This window comes from Primulina huaijiensis, chromosome 18 (assembly GCF_012295235.1).
Source record: "Primulina huaijiensis isolate GDHJ02 chromosome 18, ASM1229523v2, whole genome shotgun sequence".
Lineage (NCBI taxonomy): Eukaryota > Viridiplantae > Streptophyta > Magnoliopsida > Lamiales > Gesneriaceae > Primulina > Primulina huaijiensis.
The window spans coordinates 5,378,595-5,397,740 of record NC_133323.1 but is presented as its reverse complement, the minus strand read 5'-3'; the positions used below and the strand labels follow the sequence as shown (position 1 = coordinate 5,397,740).

Genomic DNA, 19,146 nt, shown 5'->3' with positions numbered 1-19,146 from the left:
ATATATATTTGTGTGTGTCTCCATCGTAAACATAATATATATATTTATTGAGAATTGATGATCACCACGAGGCTCTTACGAAGACGTGTAAACTCCAACAACACATGAAACACAAAATATCAGCAAGTCGTATAACGCTAGCCTCCTTATATTGACCTCTGAACATATAATATAATAGTTTAAATATCAACATCCATCAGAGAAAAGTATTCTTTTGACTATATATATATGTATGAATATATGTATATATATATGTATGTAGCAACGCGCAGTTGTTATGGAGAATAAATAGAATACAAGTGCTGCTGGTAAAACAAGAATATACGTACATTTAGATCGATGGCTGTGACTTTGTCCTACATATTGAGCTGTTTCTCCGAGCAATCTGCCGGCAGGAGTAGTCGATACGTGTGTGAAGGTGATATGTGTTATTTGCGTGATTCGAAGGCGAGATCCGGCCTGGGTTCCAAGAAGAATACTGGCCCCAAACAAAGCAGTCGGGCCCCATTTTTCCCGGTTTCCACCAGATCATCCAGGGCTTGAATTGCTAGCTAGCTAGCGAGCTAGTGTAAGCCTTTGGGTTGCTATAAATTACTAGTTTACTGCATGTATTTTCAGGAGCAAGAGTCCTTTTGATTCGAGGTCAATATTTGCATGGATCAATATATATCGGGAAATTTGAATATGAAATATTTGTATTATGTTTGTTTTGAAGTTTTAGAATCAGCCTAATTTTAGATGGTTAGTTCTATGTTCATGTCTCCCATCTAATGAATTAATTGGTCGTTTTCTGATCATAATAATGGAGGGAGAAAGGATCATCGTTGCTTTCGCATGTTCGCGGGCATTTCAATTAGAGCCGTCGTCCTTTTCTACGACGTGTCAGTAATTCGACGAAAAATTACTAAAATCGAAAAAAATTACAAATCGATGGGCTACAAAAAATGAAAATAAAAATTGTACGACCAGAAATATAATTTTCTAAAATCAGAAGCTCTACCTTGCTATATTATTGTAATTTCTTGATTGTAACTCCTGATCTTAGCTTTCTAGTGCTCTAGATTTACTTATTTTCAAAGGCGTGTAAGCAACAAATTTTCCTATCGGTCAAGGGGGATCCAACCTCCTTGATCTCGGTGTCGGCCATACCCGTAATTCTAAGGTTGTTTTTTTTCTCCTCTCCGGGACATCTGCACCTCTTCGACGTTATTTATCAGAGTAAATTGAACCATTATGTGGTCGACCTGATAATGGGATATGAGTACTGATGTAAGAGGGGCGTCATTCTAAAATCGAGATAAGTGCTCATCGGGGTCTCATGTTCCTTTCGAGATTTGATTAAAAATATATTTTATTTTTTAGGATAATTTTGTGAGGTTGTATTCATTCTATACTTTCAAAGATTTTTAATGATTTTTTTTTAATGTTAGACTTTTGTGGAGTTGATGGATTTTTATTGACTTTTGTAAACTTTTTCATAGAATTATGTGAATTTTGTAGTTTATAATTGTGATTTATTTTTTATTAATTTTTTAAAAATAATTATTGGACATAGATAACCTCTTCAATTTTAAATTATTTTTTATTTATGAATGTAAATGAATTTTACTTACTTAAAATTTAAATTAATTTAATTTGTGAAAAACGACAAATGAACTTTCCAATTTATTGAAATCAAAATTTCAATTCTTTATGTCAATTCAACATATTAATGAACAATATTTTTATAAGTTAATAATAAAATTTTATTAAAAAAACACTCAAAATAATGAATAGTCTTTTATAAAAAAAATCTAATCATTACTGACAATTTGATCAACATTGTTCTACATTCCATTGGCTATGGTATCCCTCCATGCATTAGCATTTTCTCATTATTGTTTTTGAGTATTAAATAACTGACAAAGTCGTCACCTTCATAAACTTGTGCTGATGAAGACAATTGAGCTTCATTATATAGTTCAATTTGAAATTCATCAAATTCACACTTCTTTCAAAGAAAATTATGTAATATAGCACATGCCAATACAAGCCCTGTTAGGGGTGGGAAAAAATACCGAATTTTCGGTATACCGAGATTACCGTAACAAAAAAATATTGAATTTACCGAATTATAAGTATACCGAATATTTCGGTACGGTACGGTAACAATACTGAATTTTTCGATACGGTAACGATATCCAATTTAGAAATTTTGGTATATACCGAAATAACGGAAAAATATACAAAAATTTTAAAATATATAATATTTTAAAACAATAAATTATAACTTTTTTTAAAATGTAAGGTTTTTTTGGTTCGGTATACTGAAAATTTTGGTATAGTATCGGTATGAATTTGCTTATACAATAATTTAAGATATAGATTAACTAAAATTAAAGAAAATAATTAAAAATAAAATGTTATATAATAATTAATAAAAAAATTAAATTGTAATTATGTTTTTAAAAAGTACTAAATAGATGAGAAAAGAATGAAAGTTTGTATTGAGTATGTGAATTTAGGAGATTTCTCAATTAAATGTACATACAAATCTTTAGGTTGAATCAAAGACTTTTGTTGACATTTTATTGTTGTGCCTTAGGCTATAATTCTTGTATTTAATAGAATTCTATAGAGTCATTAAAAGTCTATTGACATTTTGAATACCTATAGACTTTTGTAGAGTTTTTAAAAGTCAAGTTTGAATACCACATGACTTTTTAAAATTCTATAAAAGTTTACATTGAATACCACTAAACTTTTATGGAGTATATAAAAGTCTAGTTTGAATACCTCTAGACTTTTAAACTCCATAAAAGTCATTAAAAATCTATAACCAATACACCCCTTTTACTCTTCAATTTGATTAATTTTTAAATATATAAAGAGATAAACAGATTATTTAATTTTTTAAAAGAAATAATTAGGGTGCGTTTGGTACGAGTGATTAGGTAGGTTCATTTTTTTAACCCACCTAATCACATGTTTGGTAGGGGTGATTATTTAACCAAGTCTATCCCTCTTATGAATGATTGGGTTATATTAGGTGTGATAAAATAATCACTCCTCACCTCTTAGGATTATTAATCTCATTCTTAATCCATCATATTTTTTCAATTTTACTATTCTCCTAAATTCAAACTCACCAGCACTTCCCTACACCAACCGCCGGCCGACCACCGACCGTCGCAGACCTCTGACCACCGCCGCTGCCGACCGTCGACAGTCGCCTACCTTCGACCCCCGCCGCCGTCGACTGCTGCTGCCGTCGCTGCCGCCGACCACCCCCTCCTCCTGTTGGCCGACCGCCGGCCGATAGCCGGACCACCGCCGCTGTCGCTGCCGTCGCCGACCATAGCCGCCGCCGCCGCCGCCGATCCCCTCCTCCGCCTGTCGGTCGACTGTCGGCCGATAGCCGGACCGCCGCCGCCGGCGTCGACCACCGCCACAAAACTGGAAAGGCAATTTTGTCAGATTATTATTTATCCCATTTTTAAAAATCATACCAAACATAATATTATTTTATCCTTATCTACTTCAATCATTCTTTTTATCATTTCTTTCTTAATCATTTCATTATTTTATTTTCCAACCAAACGTAGCCTTACAGTATAGTATTGTACAATTTTTTTTATGTTATCAAATTTCGATATCTTTCAAATTATTTTTTAAATTTTAGTCATTTTTATTCTGATTAGCGATGCGACGTTTCATACATGTCAATGCCACATTTTTTTGTGCAGGGAAAATGACTAAATTGCTGCATTAAAAAAAAATTTTTTAAAAAGATAAATAATTAAGATTAAAATTTGGTTATATACGGATCCAAAATTCAAGTTTCTCTTTATTTAACATGGTTAATTATGTTCCCTTGACAACTGCGAAAAACCTCAAATAAATATGAGAATAACAATACCCCCTTAACATTTTTACATATCTAACATATTAACCTCTCAATTTTTAAAAGTAATAAAAAAAATCTATAATTCAAAAATCACTACAACATTCCAAATTTACCTTTTTATTAATATTAATCATACAAATTATAATTTTAAATGTTTTCATTCGTAATTTTTTAAATTAAACAGAAACTTTAGTATTCTAAAAAATTTATTACACCCTAATTATTTTTATTTGTGTGATAATAGTGTCAATTAAATTATATATAATAAAAATAATAATTTCATATTTTAAAATTGAAATAAAAATATTAATAAAATAAAAGTAATTAAAATGCAATTAAATTTGGTACTAATTTTAAATCAAATTTGTCACATATTAAATAATATTTAATCTAAATTATTATGATAAAAAATCAGATTAAAATAATAGAAAAACCATTGAATATTCATACTTTAAATCAAAATAAAATATTATACGAATAAAAATAATTAAAGTGAAAATTCTGAAAAAAATAATTTTTAGAGTTTTTTGGATTACAAATACTTTATGTTAAATCAAATTTGTCAAATATTAAAAGTACGAAAACTTCTCAAGAAAATAATTATGAACACAATAAAAAATTAAAATATGTATAAGTAAAACATTACCAAATTGCGGTGAACGTGGATCGAACACGTGACCTTCAGATCTTCAGTCTGACGCTCTCCCAACTGAGCTATCCCCGCTTGTTATTGTTAATCTAATTTTATTTATATTATGAGTAAACAATCTCATTAGCAAAGCAGGTGACCCACTTTTCCACCGCCTGCGGAAGACTGGTGCAAGAACTGGGATCGATTGCTGCCGAGGAACACTTGCCAAAATCTCTATTTCCAGTTGTAATAGCTAGCAATGACATTCTTGGCCATTGCAAGCTACTAATGCAACACATGCTGCTCTGTCCTCTTTGTATTTAAGGGCTACACGTCCTAGGCGCTCGCAAGTTCTTGTTCATGGGGTAGCAAAGATCACTCGAGAATAAGATCGATGAGTGCAATGAACAAGCAAATTTCTGGTCCAACGAGTACAATCAGGAGTTCACACAGATGTTGCAGCAGTTAAAGCTAGAGCTCAATGATTTTCACTTCTCCTACTTTGATACATACACCGTCTTTCTCAACTTCATTCACAATCCATCAGTTTATGGTACAAACTTTCGACTGTCCGGTTTAACTTCTTTCTGCTATCTTATGAACTATTTAATGATCCAAATGAGCTGAAACACAATCATAAAGTTAACATTTAATCAAGAATAGAATTTCATAATGAGCTGGACAAAAAACTATTAGGCGATCACTATTTCTTTAAATCCATAAATTGTAATATGTTCAAAAGATTGCAATTATACGTATATTGGTTTACAGGATTTAAAGGAGATAAAATCAGCTTGCTGTGGACTTGGGAAAATGCTCGGAGCTTCGTCGACATAGTTTTCAGTGATTTCGTAGCCCATGTCACCGTACAACAGCTAATCCCTATATTACTTCGGCATTTGTGTATCACGATACAAAGGAAAAAATATTAATTACAAGTTACGTTTCGGTTTGTTAGATATATATTTTAAAATTATTACTTTAATTTAAAAGACAATAAATATGTCATTATTAAATTTGTTATGATTAAATTTAGTTATTCAATTCAATTCAATATATTATTTGTTATATATATATATATAATTTTCAATATTAATAAATAATAAAACTTAAAATAAATTGATTCATTAAAAAAAATTTATATGAAAAATATATCAATTTTCTTTTTGACAATATATCTAACAAAAAATTAAACAAGACAATTATTTATACCTAAAAATAAATAATAAATATGTTAAATATATTTAATTCGTGTAATTTTATAAAATTTTAAATATTTAGTTTATTATAGTTATTCTTATATATTTGTTGATAAACTTTTAAAATTATGTATCAATCACACATTCATATATATAGTAAGAGATTTCTTAATTAAATATCCGTCTAAATCTTTAAGTTGAATTAAATTTTTTTTTTGTTGATATTTTATAATTGTATCTTATACTTTCATTTTTGTACTTAATATAATTCCATGAAATCATAAAAAATCTATCGGTATTTTAGAGTCATTATAAACAATATTTTGAATACTTATAAATTTTTATAGAATTTTTAAAAATCAAATTTGAATACAATTTTACTTTTTAAAACTATACAAAAATTAAAGCAAAAATTTCACTTATATAAAAGTCTTAATTAATTTTTGTTCTATAATTTGTGGATTCATTCATCCCCGATTGATTTTCATTTACCCTCAAAGTCGAACCATGGTCCAATTCAGTCAGCACCTTCACTAGATCGTTGATTTTCTGAATTCCCTCCAATCTCTGTTCCGCATTCCACGAACATGGCGTCGATTTCGTTGATTCCTGCTTGAGCACGTGGGCAATGGAGGGATCATTCGTGTCCAGAGCCAGGACAGCCATTCATTCTGCGGCCGCTAAAGCGGAGAAAGTTTTCACGGATATTAAGAAACCCGATTCCATCACCCATCGAGGTACGCACGCGCGCACACTATGGTCCGATACTTGTCAGTTTATGCACGCTAACTTCATTTTCTAAAGTTAGGATTTCATTACTGTTTTTTTATTTATTTATTGGAATTTAATTATATCGGAGAAGATTTAGATGAGCAAGCGCCAAGAGAATCAACGCCCGTGTTCCTACAGGATGCTGATGCACCGAAGGTGATTACGTTTCTCTTCTCTGATTCGATTTGAATCCTGTTTCGATTGTGGAGGATGTTTGACTGGGTGAATGAAATTGTATGAAGAGGCTCTTCACCTGAATTAAGCCTCGTCTAGATGATTGTAATAACGAGGTGATGGAACTTGAGTTAGGATTTGATTTTTTTTTTATCTGAATTTGAATTTCTTTGTCAAGTTTCCTTTAGTTGAGCGTATGACTGCGTGAAATAGTTATTTTTAAAAAATATTTTGAAGGCCTTTTCTACCGCAGCATCTTATATCCATGCGAATGCGTATTTATGTTTTTCTACTGATGTGGAAGTTTTCATTTATATCAATGGTGGGGAAGATTATGTACTGTGAATCTGAATGTTCATGATATCGTGATTGTTTTAAATGCTATTAATGTTATGATGCTGAATTTGTTGGTAAATTATTTAGATATATTTTGTTCATTCTTGTACTGCAGGATTTCCATGAAACAAAGACTCAAAGAGTGAGGCCTAGGCCTATAAAAACCAAGCAAGACTGGCATGAGAGATTGAAAAATATAGGAATAGGCAAAAAGGGACCTGAGGATTTTGAAAAGCCTGGTAATTCAACAATGGCATATGCCATTTTCGATGAAAATTTATACTTTATGGGTGAGAGAGAATTCTCTCCTTCCAATGTAAGTCGTACTTCTTATTTTGAGCCATTTCATTTCGTTTTAATATCATTTACCATTATCATGTTCGATCAGTCAAAAGCTTGAATTTATCCATTTGTCCATACTACAAATGGGATTTTCTACTTTGTGGCTCACTTTGACGTCCGATGCAGTCATATTTAGTCCACTCGTTGAAATGTAATATTGAAACAGCCTTATTTCTCTGTATCACATCAATTATCTTATTCTTTTTGTTGATATGAAATTTGCCACATTATAATATGTTTTATGTTTTGTGGGTTCAAATCACAGTTTCTGACCATGTTTGGTGTTCTCATTCCTATTCATGGTTGAAATGACAAAGTTTATTGAAGTATAAAGTATAGAGTTTCTCCTTTTCATTTATCGAGGAAAGTTTGATGCCTTACAGGGTTCAGAAGAGGGAATTATACCCGAAGGTTCAAATAATGCAATCACGGATATCATACCATCTTCAGCCATTGTGAAACAGTTGGCTGTGGCAATTGAGTAAGAATTTTCCTGGTTAGAGTCTGGAACTTATTTGCTTACATTTTGTCTACCCTTACTGGTGACATTCGAAACTAGAGTTGAGGTCAATGGCTATCTATGCTGCCCGTGATGTAAAAATCAAATAGCTCTATTTGGAGATAAGGATTTTGAGTAGGCTCCTTAAAGATATGGCTGAAATGGATTTTTTGTTTATTTCTCATTCATCATTCTTGCATAAATACATTGATGCTTGACATGTCTGTGATGAGCCTATTGCTGTAACTATTGAAAGCTGCCATAGTTATGTTTTTTGCTGCATTTCAGGACTGGTATAAGCTACAACTCCATGAAAGATCTCCTTGCCTCATCCAGAGGCTCATCACCAATCAGAGAGAGAGCGAGTTTGAGTTTTTCAGCGATGAAGTCACTTGTGCTACGTGAAAAGGAAGATAAGTGGACCAGTGAGTTTGGTGCGGATGAGAAAGTAATTTCTGTTGTAAATGCATTGCTTAACACAGGTATACAATTTGATTGTCTGAAAGCCTGTCTAGATATGAAGGCTAAAATGAATAATTTTCAGCTCCATAATCTATGTTGATTTTCACTTTTGGTGCAATATCTGCAAGATACTCGCAGAAGGAAGCTTTTCGGGGAGGACTTTTTCTGGTTTGGAAGCACAGACAGCTGCATCTTTACTTAAGGATATTCATGGTGCTCCTGTAGAAAGTTTTGTCGTTAAGCTCTCTGAAGCAATTGGCTGCTTAAAAACACTGCGAAAAATGGCATCTTTTTGGTCCAGGGTGGTTGATGAAGTAAGTGTACTTAACAGAATTGAAGTTGAATCTGCGTTATCATGTATTGGCTTTGGATCATGCCACGTACATTCGTTTTGTTGTCAAGGATGAAGAATATTTTACTCATCTTAAATATCTGAAGTTTCTACAAACCCGCTGTATCCCTCATTAAAGTTGAAGTGAATAATAGTTTTTGTTGATAAACAAGCTCCAAGAAGAAGGTTTGTTTTGGGAAACATGTGCAAAAAAATTTTTGGCAATATGATAAGATATTAAATTGAGATCGTTGAAGTAACAGATGGATAGAGGATTCAGATAAAACTTGTGAATTTCCTTTCTTCTAGCCCTACCAAAATAGTTCGGAACATAGAATTCCATACTTTGTGATATGCATGACTTTGCTTGTCTGCTTTCTCCACTTATTTGAATTGCATGACTTTGCTTGTCTGCTTTCTCCACTTATTTGAATTTTCAAATCAGATGAATTTCTGCTGGTCTTCTTTGAAATTTTTATCTCATAATGTATTTACTCTATTATTTTACTTCTACAGCTGAGAAGACTTTGGTATCAAGGACAGTATATTCCTGGAATTCCACTAGACGATATCCCAGACCTGAATTCATGTCTTTTATATCAGCAGTTACAGGTCATTAACTGTTGCATTTCCAGAAAAAGACGCTATTCTGCTGCCATTGAATCATTAGACAGTGTCACAGCTCAAGCCAGTTCAATGGCTGAGGAATCTTCAGCTTCTGAAGGCACACTCCCCCTAGATCCGAATATTTATGCAAGAACTAAGTCCGGAGAACTTGTGCTTCGATTAGGAGCTGATAAAGAATGTGAAAATTTGACAATGCTCGAAACTGGGGAATCTGTGTATTCACCTGTGATGCAGGTTGGTCAAACATAGATCATACGATAATGAAATAATGTTTACATCATTTCTCATTTTTGGTTTATGCACATACTTATAGGAACCGCCTTTGCTAACAGAAGACCTTATCAAGGAAACAGAGGAGTTTGTACTTCGAACTGGGAGGTTAGTAATTTGCAAACTACCTTTGACCTGATATGGTTTGGCAGTTGCGCTCGTAGCATTTAATCCTTTTCATTATCATCAAACTTTTAATGACTTCTTTGTTTCGAAAAACATTGTTTCTCTGGATCTAGTGGATCAGAGTAATCCAACATGGTGAGAATCACGTAGGTCATCACTTTTTGTCATGTTGTGTTTTAAGACTGTGTTGATATCTTATCTTGTGGTAACTGGCATTGTCTCACATGCTACCTTGGGAAAAAAATTCTACAACAGCAAATAATAAGCACTGAGTTTTTATCTAGCTTCATCTTCTGTTGCATGTCCCTGGATGCTGCTGTGTGTCTGCATCAAGTGTTTGTGCATGCATGCCGATAGTCATAGATGGAACGAGATAGTAGTTGAATAATCATGTCAATTGACCGCAATTCATACTGTGCATGTTCTGTCTCCGTCAACTTTATTCAGCAACTCCGTCAACTTTATTCATATTTTCATGCATCAGCAAGATCTTGGTTTGTGACTAAAATTACTGATAAAATGAATATTTGGAAGCATTCAGTTCATCAAACCGTGACTTGGTTTAAGTTTTTAACATCTGGGCTTTTTACCAGTGCCTAAAGATAGTGGGACTTCTAGGTTAGGTTTGACGACTTGGACAAATAACAAAAGGAGGAATATTAGAAAAGCTTATTCAATTATCGAGCATCTCTAGATATTACAGGCTGAAAGACAAGGGTTTTCCTCTTCGTTGAACTTATTGAACATCAATGGATTTGTATCTCCCTAGACGGGAATAGTTTACTAGTTCAATCAAGTAAGACATTGGAAATAGTTTACTAGTTCAATAAAGTTGACATTAGATTTATTTTCTTTTTAATGATCTGATGTTCAAGTTGGAACTTTTTTTAGGATACTTGTGCACGGGGAATTGTGTTTCGCCACATTAGTTAAAGTTTCTTTGATTTTATTTTGAGGGCTTACTTATTATCTGTGCAAATCTATTTTCTTGCCACAATGATTCTCCTTGAAGGCCCTGCATGTAAATAATGTGGAAATTTTCACCTTGTGATTCAGTTTCTATGGTACTCCACCTAAGTGCAAGCATTCCAATTTAAAGAAAAGGTGTATGATATACCAATTTTCTAATGACAATGTTGAGGACTGAAGACCTTTGTCTCTCTTATATTCTTAAGTGCATTTTCTGACTTGAGTTGCCTGCTTTTATTTGGTCAGTCTTGGAGCAGGATGCTCCCAACTTCTTTCAGACATGCAGGCCTTCAAGGTATGTTTCATGATGATGCCCTTGGAAACTTAGACTATGGGAAAACTTTGATACTTTTCATTCCTAATTGGCACTGCTATTTTTGTCAGGCCGCGAATCCTGGTTGCATATTAGAAGATTTTGTTAGATGGCACTCTCCTCCTGATTGGATGGAAAATTATTCCAGCAGTGATTTGATTGATACCCCTGGTTGTGGTGATGTGTTGTCTGTCAAAGGACAACTTAGTCAGCGAATGCAAAAGGAAGGTAATACTCTTATAAGGCTAAGTGTAACTAATCATCTGGATTGGCTGTTCTTTTTAGTATTTGAAGACAGATAAGTTCCCTCTGTTGAAACATTTCTTATTTTCAACGAATTCTAGATGTTAAACGAGGATTCCCTTGATTTTGATGAGAATGGCGTTTAAGCACGCTATGGTAGATTAGCAGTCTATTTTTTGTCGCAGCTTTTAGGAAAGAAGTTCGGTTTTCGAAATTTACTTACACTATGGATGATTGGTTTTGTTAAATTTATTCTCGCCTTGGTTTTACTAGTGGGCAGGGTTGAATCATATGGCAGCAGACAAGGCTAATAACAATTTATCACCTTTTGATGTTTTGATGAAATGCTGTAGTTGAAAATCATTGTTTTTGAGCAATAGTGCTAGCAACTCATGTTTTAAGTTACATTAGAGTTTACCCAAGGGAGAAATTACTTGCTGTGCTAGTGGAAAAAGCAGTGAAATATAAACGGTTCCACATTGGCTTCCTCAGAAACATTGCTTCCTATTTGAGAGTGATTGATATGCAAGGCCATTGTTTTACAAAAACATGTCAAGAACAATGCTTCTGACTCACTCATTTATGTTCTAAATATATTGTGTAATCAAATTTATGACTTGATTTCTAGGCAATTTGTGGCGTGAACTGTGGGAAACATCCAAACCTGTGCCAGCAGTGAGACAATCTCCTCTTTATGATGAGGATTTAGCCGTGTAAGCTTCACAAAATATCAACAATATCATAATCTGAATTTTTTGTGGATAACTTAAGCAACGTTGCAACACTTATGTAGGGAAGGTATACTGAACTATCTGGATGATGTCTCACCTTCTGAGATTTTCAAGCAGCTCTTCATTGCTGTTGTAAGTTCTTCAAGACTTTAAATTGCATGCCTCACGGCCAAGGTGCACACTTGATGGAACAACTGCTCCTTGAGTTGCACCTTGATGTACATTAAACCAGATGTTCGTCTGTTGAGCTTTTAATAACCACGTGACTCTTGATATCTCTTTCTAAATTTCCAGTTGGGTTCGGGGCTAGTAATCGCTGAGGCCACTCTCTCTACAAGTCCCAGCTTGTCGAATTTGTTCAACGAGTGCAAGAAGTATTTGGTTGCAACTTGTCAAGGAAAATTATGGGTCGAGAAACTTGATGACATAAGCCAGGTAAGTTTTATGCAGTCAAGGCCAGTGATATTGTCAGATGCAACTATTAAGACAAATTGCTATTACATTCATCGCAGGTTTATGAAACAATGGAGACAATGCTACTAAATCAAGACGAAGTTATTAAGATCACCAATCTGCCTGAAGAAACTGCGGCAGGTGACCTGAGAAACCGTTTCAAGAAGCTTGGCTTAATATTTGGTGGCAAAAGTAGGAGCTCGTCAAAAACTCCATCCAAAAATAACGAGGAGAAGAACCCTTTGCTCCAACCATTCTCAATATTTTCTAAGAAGCCCCCAAAGCCCAGTGCTTCTTCATCTGTCGACAATCATGAGACAATTGTATAATCATTAAATTGTGTATATTTTTCAAGAACAATTAAAAAATGTGCAAGTTTCTTTTGATATCTTTTTTTTCTCAGCGTCTTAGAAATAGAACAGCTTGATTCATGAATGGAGCAGTTGGAGCCTGTTGGTTTCCTGATTCGTCACTACTGAGGTTTGAACAATTGGTAGTTCTTAAAGTTAGAAGGTATATTACATTTCCATCTAGTCGGTGGTACGTCTCCAAATCTCTCATTTAAAATCATATTCCAACTTTCTACCACATTTAATCTGTCAATTATCAGAATACTAGGGACAAAGTGGATCATTAATGTATACAGGTATAATATTTGAACTTCAATTTGAAATTAGTATCAACAATTCCACCAACAATCCAAGGTTTCTACGTGAGAGACAAGCTCTCTTGATAATTCTCTGTAATACTTCAAATATTAATCTCTTCATTTTAGTGATTGATTTATGTGTAAAATTTCCTCGCGGAGTAAAACTCAGGTGCAGCATAGAACTTGTGTTCTGCAGATTTCTCATACGTATTTCACTTTTATCCATTTCAATTTATGAACAAAAAGCTAGCGTCACTTCTTACGATCGAGCTGAGTACCATTCCAAGGACCACCCACCCACATTGTAGCTTATCAACACAATTAATAGTATGCTTATAAAAGTAGCACCGCACCGGTATTCCTTCCAACTTAAAGTTTCTGAAATAAGTAGTACTCGTGCAATTTCCAGATCAAAAGTCCCCGCATAACCAGAAATGGTGAGGTTAACAGCATCTTTCATTAATTGAAAATAGCAATGCCAGCTATGTATTTACGTCTTCTGTGGCTCAAAGCAATAGAAGCTATATAGTAAAGAGAAATTGCAGCTAACTTCATTAAATGTTACGATCGAGAAGAAAAGACAGTGGGGGGAATACTCAACCGTAACTTTGAAAGTTTGTTCTTCTGTCTCTCTATATAAACACCTGATTTTGAGTTCCGAATTCATCAGAACTTGATTGGGTTTCATATTGGTGTAAAGTTTTCGAGTGATATAACATGACTCGTACTTTTTTGCTTCTCGTGCTTTTGGGTGTGCTTCTTGGGGAGGGTGATGCAAGGAAGCTTCAAGGTTCGTTTGATGATGACAAGAATTTCTTTCACGGGCCTGGATCTGTACCAAGAGCATATGGTGGCATTGGGGCAGGAGGGGGTGGTGGAGGTGGTGGAGGTGGCGGAGGACTGGGTGGCGGCTCTGGCTTTGGTGGAGGGGCAGGCGTAGGAGGTGGTGGTGGTGGATTAGGGGGTGGCGGAGGATATGGAGGCGGTGGTGGCGGTGGTGCTGGTGGGGGGTCTGGTTATGGTGGAGGGGCTGGCTTCGGTGGTGGAGTGGGGAGTGGCGGCGGAGTTGGAGGAGGCTTTGGTGGAGGTGGTGGAGGTGGTTTGGGCGGTGGCGGCGCCGGGTATGGGTTTGGCGGAGGAGCAGGTGGAGGTGGTGGATTGCCTTGATGCATGCATGGTCTACAAAAACATCCTCTATTAATACGAACTACGATGTGAAATTTTTAATGTTTAAATAAACTATGTAAGAAGAAGCTCTATATTCAGTTACTTTCCATCTATCTTTTCATATTTATCGATCGAATTGAAAGAACAAATTCTATCAGAAATTCACATAAAATCTGTTTATAACTTGTGAATTTGTTTTTATTTTTTGTCACACAATTTATCATATTTGTGTTTAATAACTGAATATATCAAAAATCATTTTTCACTATGTGAATTGTTCAACAACATGACAAAAAATGTAATTTTGAAGATAAATTGTAACGTTCTAAATTCGACGATTATCTCTACTGTTGGTACAGTTGTCTTTCTAACGTGTTTATGTCATCACTCATACGCACTCTGAGAAACTTCTCATAGGGTCACAAATCACATAATTGCTCTAAGTCAAGCTTAGCGCTATTAACTTTGGAGTTTTTAAGTGATGAACTCCCGAAAAAAAGATGCACTTTGTTGATATGAGTAGTATATATCAAAACTTTTATATCTCTCATTCTAGTGTGAGATCGGTTCATTAATGCTTCTCGTCGCCCAATTATTGGTGGGGTTTCCATATTTCCGGGTGTCGCATGTCCACCAGCTTCCACTTGGTTCGTACCCGAACCACACCATTCTATGAGAGTCCGATCTTTAATACCAACTGTAATGCCACATATTCAACTAATGTCCCCACTATACCAATAGTGTTTTTTATAGCGTGTTTATGATATCACTCTTATGCACCATGAGAAACTTTTTACGAGGTCGCTCGTCCCAGAATTGTCCTAAATCAAGCACGCTTAACTTTGAAATTTTTAGGTGACGAGTTCCATAAAAGAAGATGCACATTGTTGATATGAGTAGTACCTATAAAATTTTTTATACATCTTATTTTGGTGTGTGATCGGTTAATTCATGCTTTCTGTCGCTTAGTCATTGGTGATATTTCTACCTTTTAGTTATTATCCGAACCGATCAGGTCGAGAACCTAAAACCCAAACCCGAATGTCCATCCCTACTCGCCGACTATATCATCTAACTACACAAATGGTTTATATTAAAAGTAAAAGACTTCTTGAAAGGTTTACAATGTGACAAAGTACTTGTATGTTGACTTTACACAAAATTTGATATTGGATTCAAGAGTTGATCAGTACTGTCCTAAATCTTTGCTTGTTTGTTTCTATTTTTTGTTGCATGAATCTCCACCTAATACAATGTTTACAAATGCCTTGTTCTTGTTTTTGCATAGCTAACATCCAACTGGCCTATCCAAACTTCCAAGGGATTGTTGGTTGGATTAATTTCAATAAAAAAAAAAATAGTTGACTTTCTTGCACCAATCCGATTTAGACACTTACCAAATCCTCATATATTACATTGCATTCTTAAAAAGTCAATCGTGTTGACACCCAAACATTCTACGACCGCGTCATCTTTCACTCCTCCAACTCAGAGTCAACTCCACCGCCATGTGTGAAATGCAACGCCTGGTGGACAGGGCGGTGCTGATCTCTATTTCCACTCCTCCAATATTTCAATAGTTTTTTACTTGTCGTATACGTTAGGCCGTCAACACAAATATTACGTGTGTATATATATATATAAACACAAAAATTCAACCGAGTCAATATTGTGAAAAAAATCTCAAGCTCATAAAAAAAAATATTATTTTTTTATATCAATAGTATTATTTTTCAGTACAAGTATCTGTCTCTCAAATATAGATATGTAAGACTGCAACACATTAGATCTACTAAAATTTACTATTTAATTAAAGTTGAGATCCATATACTAACTTCTAATTAATTTGATGAAAAATTATAATTATACTCTCATTATAAAACTTTATTGATGTCTTTTTTTTTTTTAATTCTGAATCCTATCTTTATTTATATTTTTAAATTCAACCTTCTTTTTATTATATTTTGATTTTTTTTAAATCCAAAATGAGTATGTCTCTTGTGAGACGGTCTCACGAATCTTTATCTGTGAGATGGTCAATCATACCGATATTCACAATAAAAAGTAATATTTTTTCATGGATGACCTAAATAAGAGATTCGTCTCACAAAATACGACCTGTGAAACCGTCTCACATAAGTTTTTGTTATCCAAAGTAGAGAGGTGTAATTCGGAAGCTCTTACCTCGTTTATCTTCATCATTCACAAAATTCCAGTTCTTGGATGAATTTTCCCTTTTGTTAGTCACGTAAAGTTTATAACTTGATGAACTTTTTGTTTTAATAAAACGATAAAGATGGAAGAAAAAGGTAAAAGTTGATCTTTATGAGAAAAGGATTCCATTGAAATTCTCTCAAAAATGGCTGAAACATCTTTCTCAGTATCATCACTGCAAATGACTGGAACTGTATCGACACCATCAAGAATGCTAATTACAACGTTAAAACATTCAAACAATGAATCCTCAACGGCAATTAAGGTCTGAAAATCTTCATCGCGAACACCCGAAGACGTGTCAGATTCCGAAGCAATGGAGTCTTGTTCGGAATCTTGGTTCACTGATTCCCGACATTCTTCGATCTCTGCAGAATATCTCACCGTCACCCAATCGTCATCCTCGGCCGGCGCCCAATCTGGAAATTTAAGATTTGATGAAAAAGGCACATCTGCAAACAGATCCTTGATCCTGTTCGCGGGAGATTCCAAAGTAGAAGAAATGTTCGTTGCATTTCTTGAAGAATCAGATTCTTCCAACGAATCCCAGAAGCCCTGATCCATGACACTGGTCGGAGATTTCCTGGTGAACTCCTCCCTGATTTCTCCACGACTTTCACCAAGAAAATCGTGCTGCAAAAGCTCAGCCGCCGTCCACCGCTCATTCCGATCCCTTGTCAAGCACTTGCTCAAGAAATCCTTTCCGTTGTCTGAAAAAAAGGCAGGAATTTCCGGGACATCGCCTGAATTTGCGATTCTGTAGAGGGCCGATGCAGGATCCTTCATCTCCGGCCAAGGATTAGACCCTGTGGCCATCTCAATCACTGTACAACCAAAAGACCATATATCAGCAGGAAAGCTTTGCTCTTCACTGCGAGCAACTTCCGGGGCCATGTAAGCTGGAGTTCCGGCGAACATTTCTTTCGAAAAGTTGCTTGATTCCACACGGTGTGCACACCCGAAATCAGCTATCTTCAACCCGCCATCTTCGCCAATCAATATGTTTTGCCCCTTGATGTCACGATGCACGATTCCATTCAGGTGAAGATAACTCAATCCCAGAAGAATCTGATGCGCGTAGAATTGAATCAATCCTTCGTCCAACGAACCACCCTGCCTAGCAATCTGCTCCGAGATCGTGCCGCCAGAGACATACTCCAAGAAAATATTGTAAACGGGTTTATGGTTCTCGAAAGTGGTACCAGAACCGAAGCATTTGACTACATGAGGAGAAGAAAGCTGAGAAATCAAAGAGTGCTCTTTCTGTAACAACATAGAAGAAGATAGATCGGCGGACTTCACCGCGAACAGCTCTCCGGCAGCGGAGGTGGCAAGATACACCGCCGCAGAGGACCCTTTACCGATCGTAGGGCCCCTTGTCCAGTCCATAATCCACACAAGGGGGGGAAGAGAGAGAATTGATGAAGTGTGAAGCTTTTTTTGTTTTCTTGGTTTTGAATTGTGCTTGGGGTCGAACCACATATATATACTCGTGAATTCAAAACCAAGAAAACACGTGTGTGTTTGAGAAATTTTTTTTTTAATTATTAATTAAATTAAAATTTCAAAACAAAATTAAATTTTTTGTAGCTTTAAAATTAATCACACAAAATATTGATGCTTAAAACACGATAATATTAGACAAATGATTCGATTTTTAAAGTCAAGTGATACTAATAAAATAAATAAAATGCATTTAATTTATTTATGAGAGTTTCGTTGAGAATCTTGATGGAGTATTCCTCCACGATACGAGGACGACGGCCATACACTTTTCGTTTCAATTTCTTCTAATTTCTTTATTATTATTATTATTATTATTCTTTTGTATGACGAGGGAATATGCCGATGTTATCTGAGTTCATATTGGGTAAATCATCGGGTTCCAAATTATGTTAGCCTAATAAATTATATTAGACAAGTTTTATATAACATTTTTGTCAGAGAAAGTGTTGGTAAAACGAATAAAACACATGAGCATTCACATCCTCTATCAAACCAGACGCATGTTGGGCTTATTAATTATTATTACAAAACTTTTATAAGACCGTCTCACAGATTGAGATTCAATTCAACTCACAAAAAAATATTTATTTTTACGTCAAAAACCTACTCTATTATTATATATAGAAGGTAAAAGAGAGTGACACGTGGCGCAAGGAATTGTAAGCGAAGAGAATAGGCCGTCTGGCGCGTTGGCTTAGGTTGGCAACAATGAAATGCGTCCACATGGAGACACACTGCCACAATACGGAGCTGTATTTTATTGATTTTTTTTAAAAAAAATTAAAAATAATAACATAATAAGTAAAATTTACGTATTTGGATCAAATGTTGTGACTAAACACAGTATACGATGATGTGTGTTTTTTATATGAGATGATCAGTTTTTTCTGACAATTTTTCAATTTTATCTGACATTGTGTGAGGTCTATTAGATGATCAACTGATCATCTTGTATAAAAATTCACATCACCAGGTGCTGTGTTTTCAGTCTCAGCAGAGGATCCAAATCCAAAATTTACCTCACAATTTTAATCGTATTCACTAATTTTAATTATAAAGTCTCATCTACATATAAAATAAAATAAAATAATATATGTTATTCTCCTCCGTTAAAATTCGAAGGATACCGCGAAAATTCAAGAACCAAACAAATCGATGTTCTTGAACCGAATAAAAAGAAGAATGATTTTAACATACTTAAAAACAAACAAACTGTTTCTCCAATTAATAAAAATGATAGAGAAAGT

At 34.7% G+C, this 19,146-nt stretch overlaps 3 protein-coding genes and 1 non-coding gene across 5 annotated transcripts; 2 read left to right on the top strand and 2 right to left on the bottom strand.

Moving 5' to 3' along the window:
* Positions 1 to 4,537: 4,537 nt before the first annotated feature.
* On the bottom strand, positions 4,538 to 4,610 carry TRNAF-GAA (transfer RNA phenylalanine (anticodon GAA)). Its single transcript has one exon. It is a non-coding gene; the product is annotated as a tRNA-Phe (tRNA).
* A 1,576-nt stretch (positions 4,611 to 6,186) lies between these two features.
* Positions 6,187 to 12,751, top strand: LOC140964370 (uncharacterized). 2 transcript variants are annotated; one of them, XM_073424077.1, is made up of 14 exons: positions 6,187 to 6,453; positions 6,585 to 6,643; positions 7,113 to 7,313; positions 7,723 to 7,820; positions 8,127 to 8,320; positions 8,439 to 8,614; positions 9,148 to 9,492; positions 9,572 to 9,636; positions 10,870 to 10,918; positions 11,008 to 11,164; positions 11,808 to 11,892; positions 11,973 to 12,042; positions 12,205 to 12,345; positions 12,423 to 12,751. In XM_073424077.1, exons 1-14 carry the CDS (start codon positions 6,345 to 6,347, stop codon positions 12,690 to 12,692), a joined length of 2,019 nt encoding a protein of 672 aa, XP_073280178.1. In that variant the 5' UTR covers positions 6,187 to 6,344; the 3' UTR covers positions 12,693 to 12,751. The 2 variants fall into 2 exon arrangements, with proteins under 2 accessions (XP_073280178.1, XP_073280177.1); XM_073424076.1 differs by having other exon boundaries at positions 6,579 to 6,643.
* An 820-nt stretch (positions 12,752 to 13,571) lies between these two features.
* Positions 13,572 to 14,364, top strand: LOC140964371 (uncharacterized). Its single transcript, XM_073424078.1, has one exon. It carries the CDS (start codon positions 13,730 to 13,732, stop codon positions 14,177 to 14,179), a length of 450 nt encoding a protein of 149 aa, XP_073280179.1. The 5' UTR covers positions 13,572 to 13,729; the 3' UTR covers positions 14,180 to 14,364.
* Positions 14,365 to 16,421: 2,057 nt separating this feature from the next.
* Positions 16,422 to 17,838, bottom strand: LOC140964770 (mitogen-activated protein kinase kinase kinase 18). Its single transcript, XM_073424699.1, has one exon. The coding sequence runs from the start codon at positions 17,780 to 17,782 to the stop codon at positions 16,424 to 16,426; it is 1,359 nt and encodes a 452-aa protein (XP_073280800.1). The 5' UTR covers positions 17,783 to 17,838; the 3' UTR covers positions 16,422 to 16,423.
* Between the last annotated feature and the right edge of the window lie 1,308 nt (positions 17,839 to 19,146).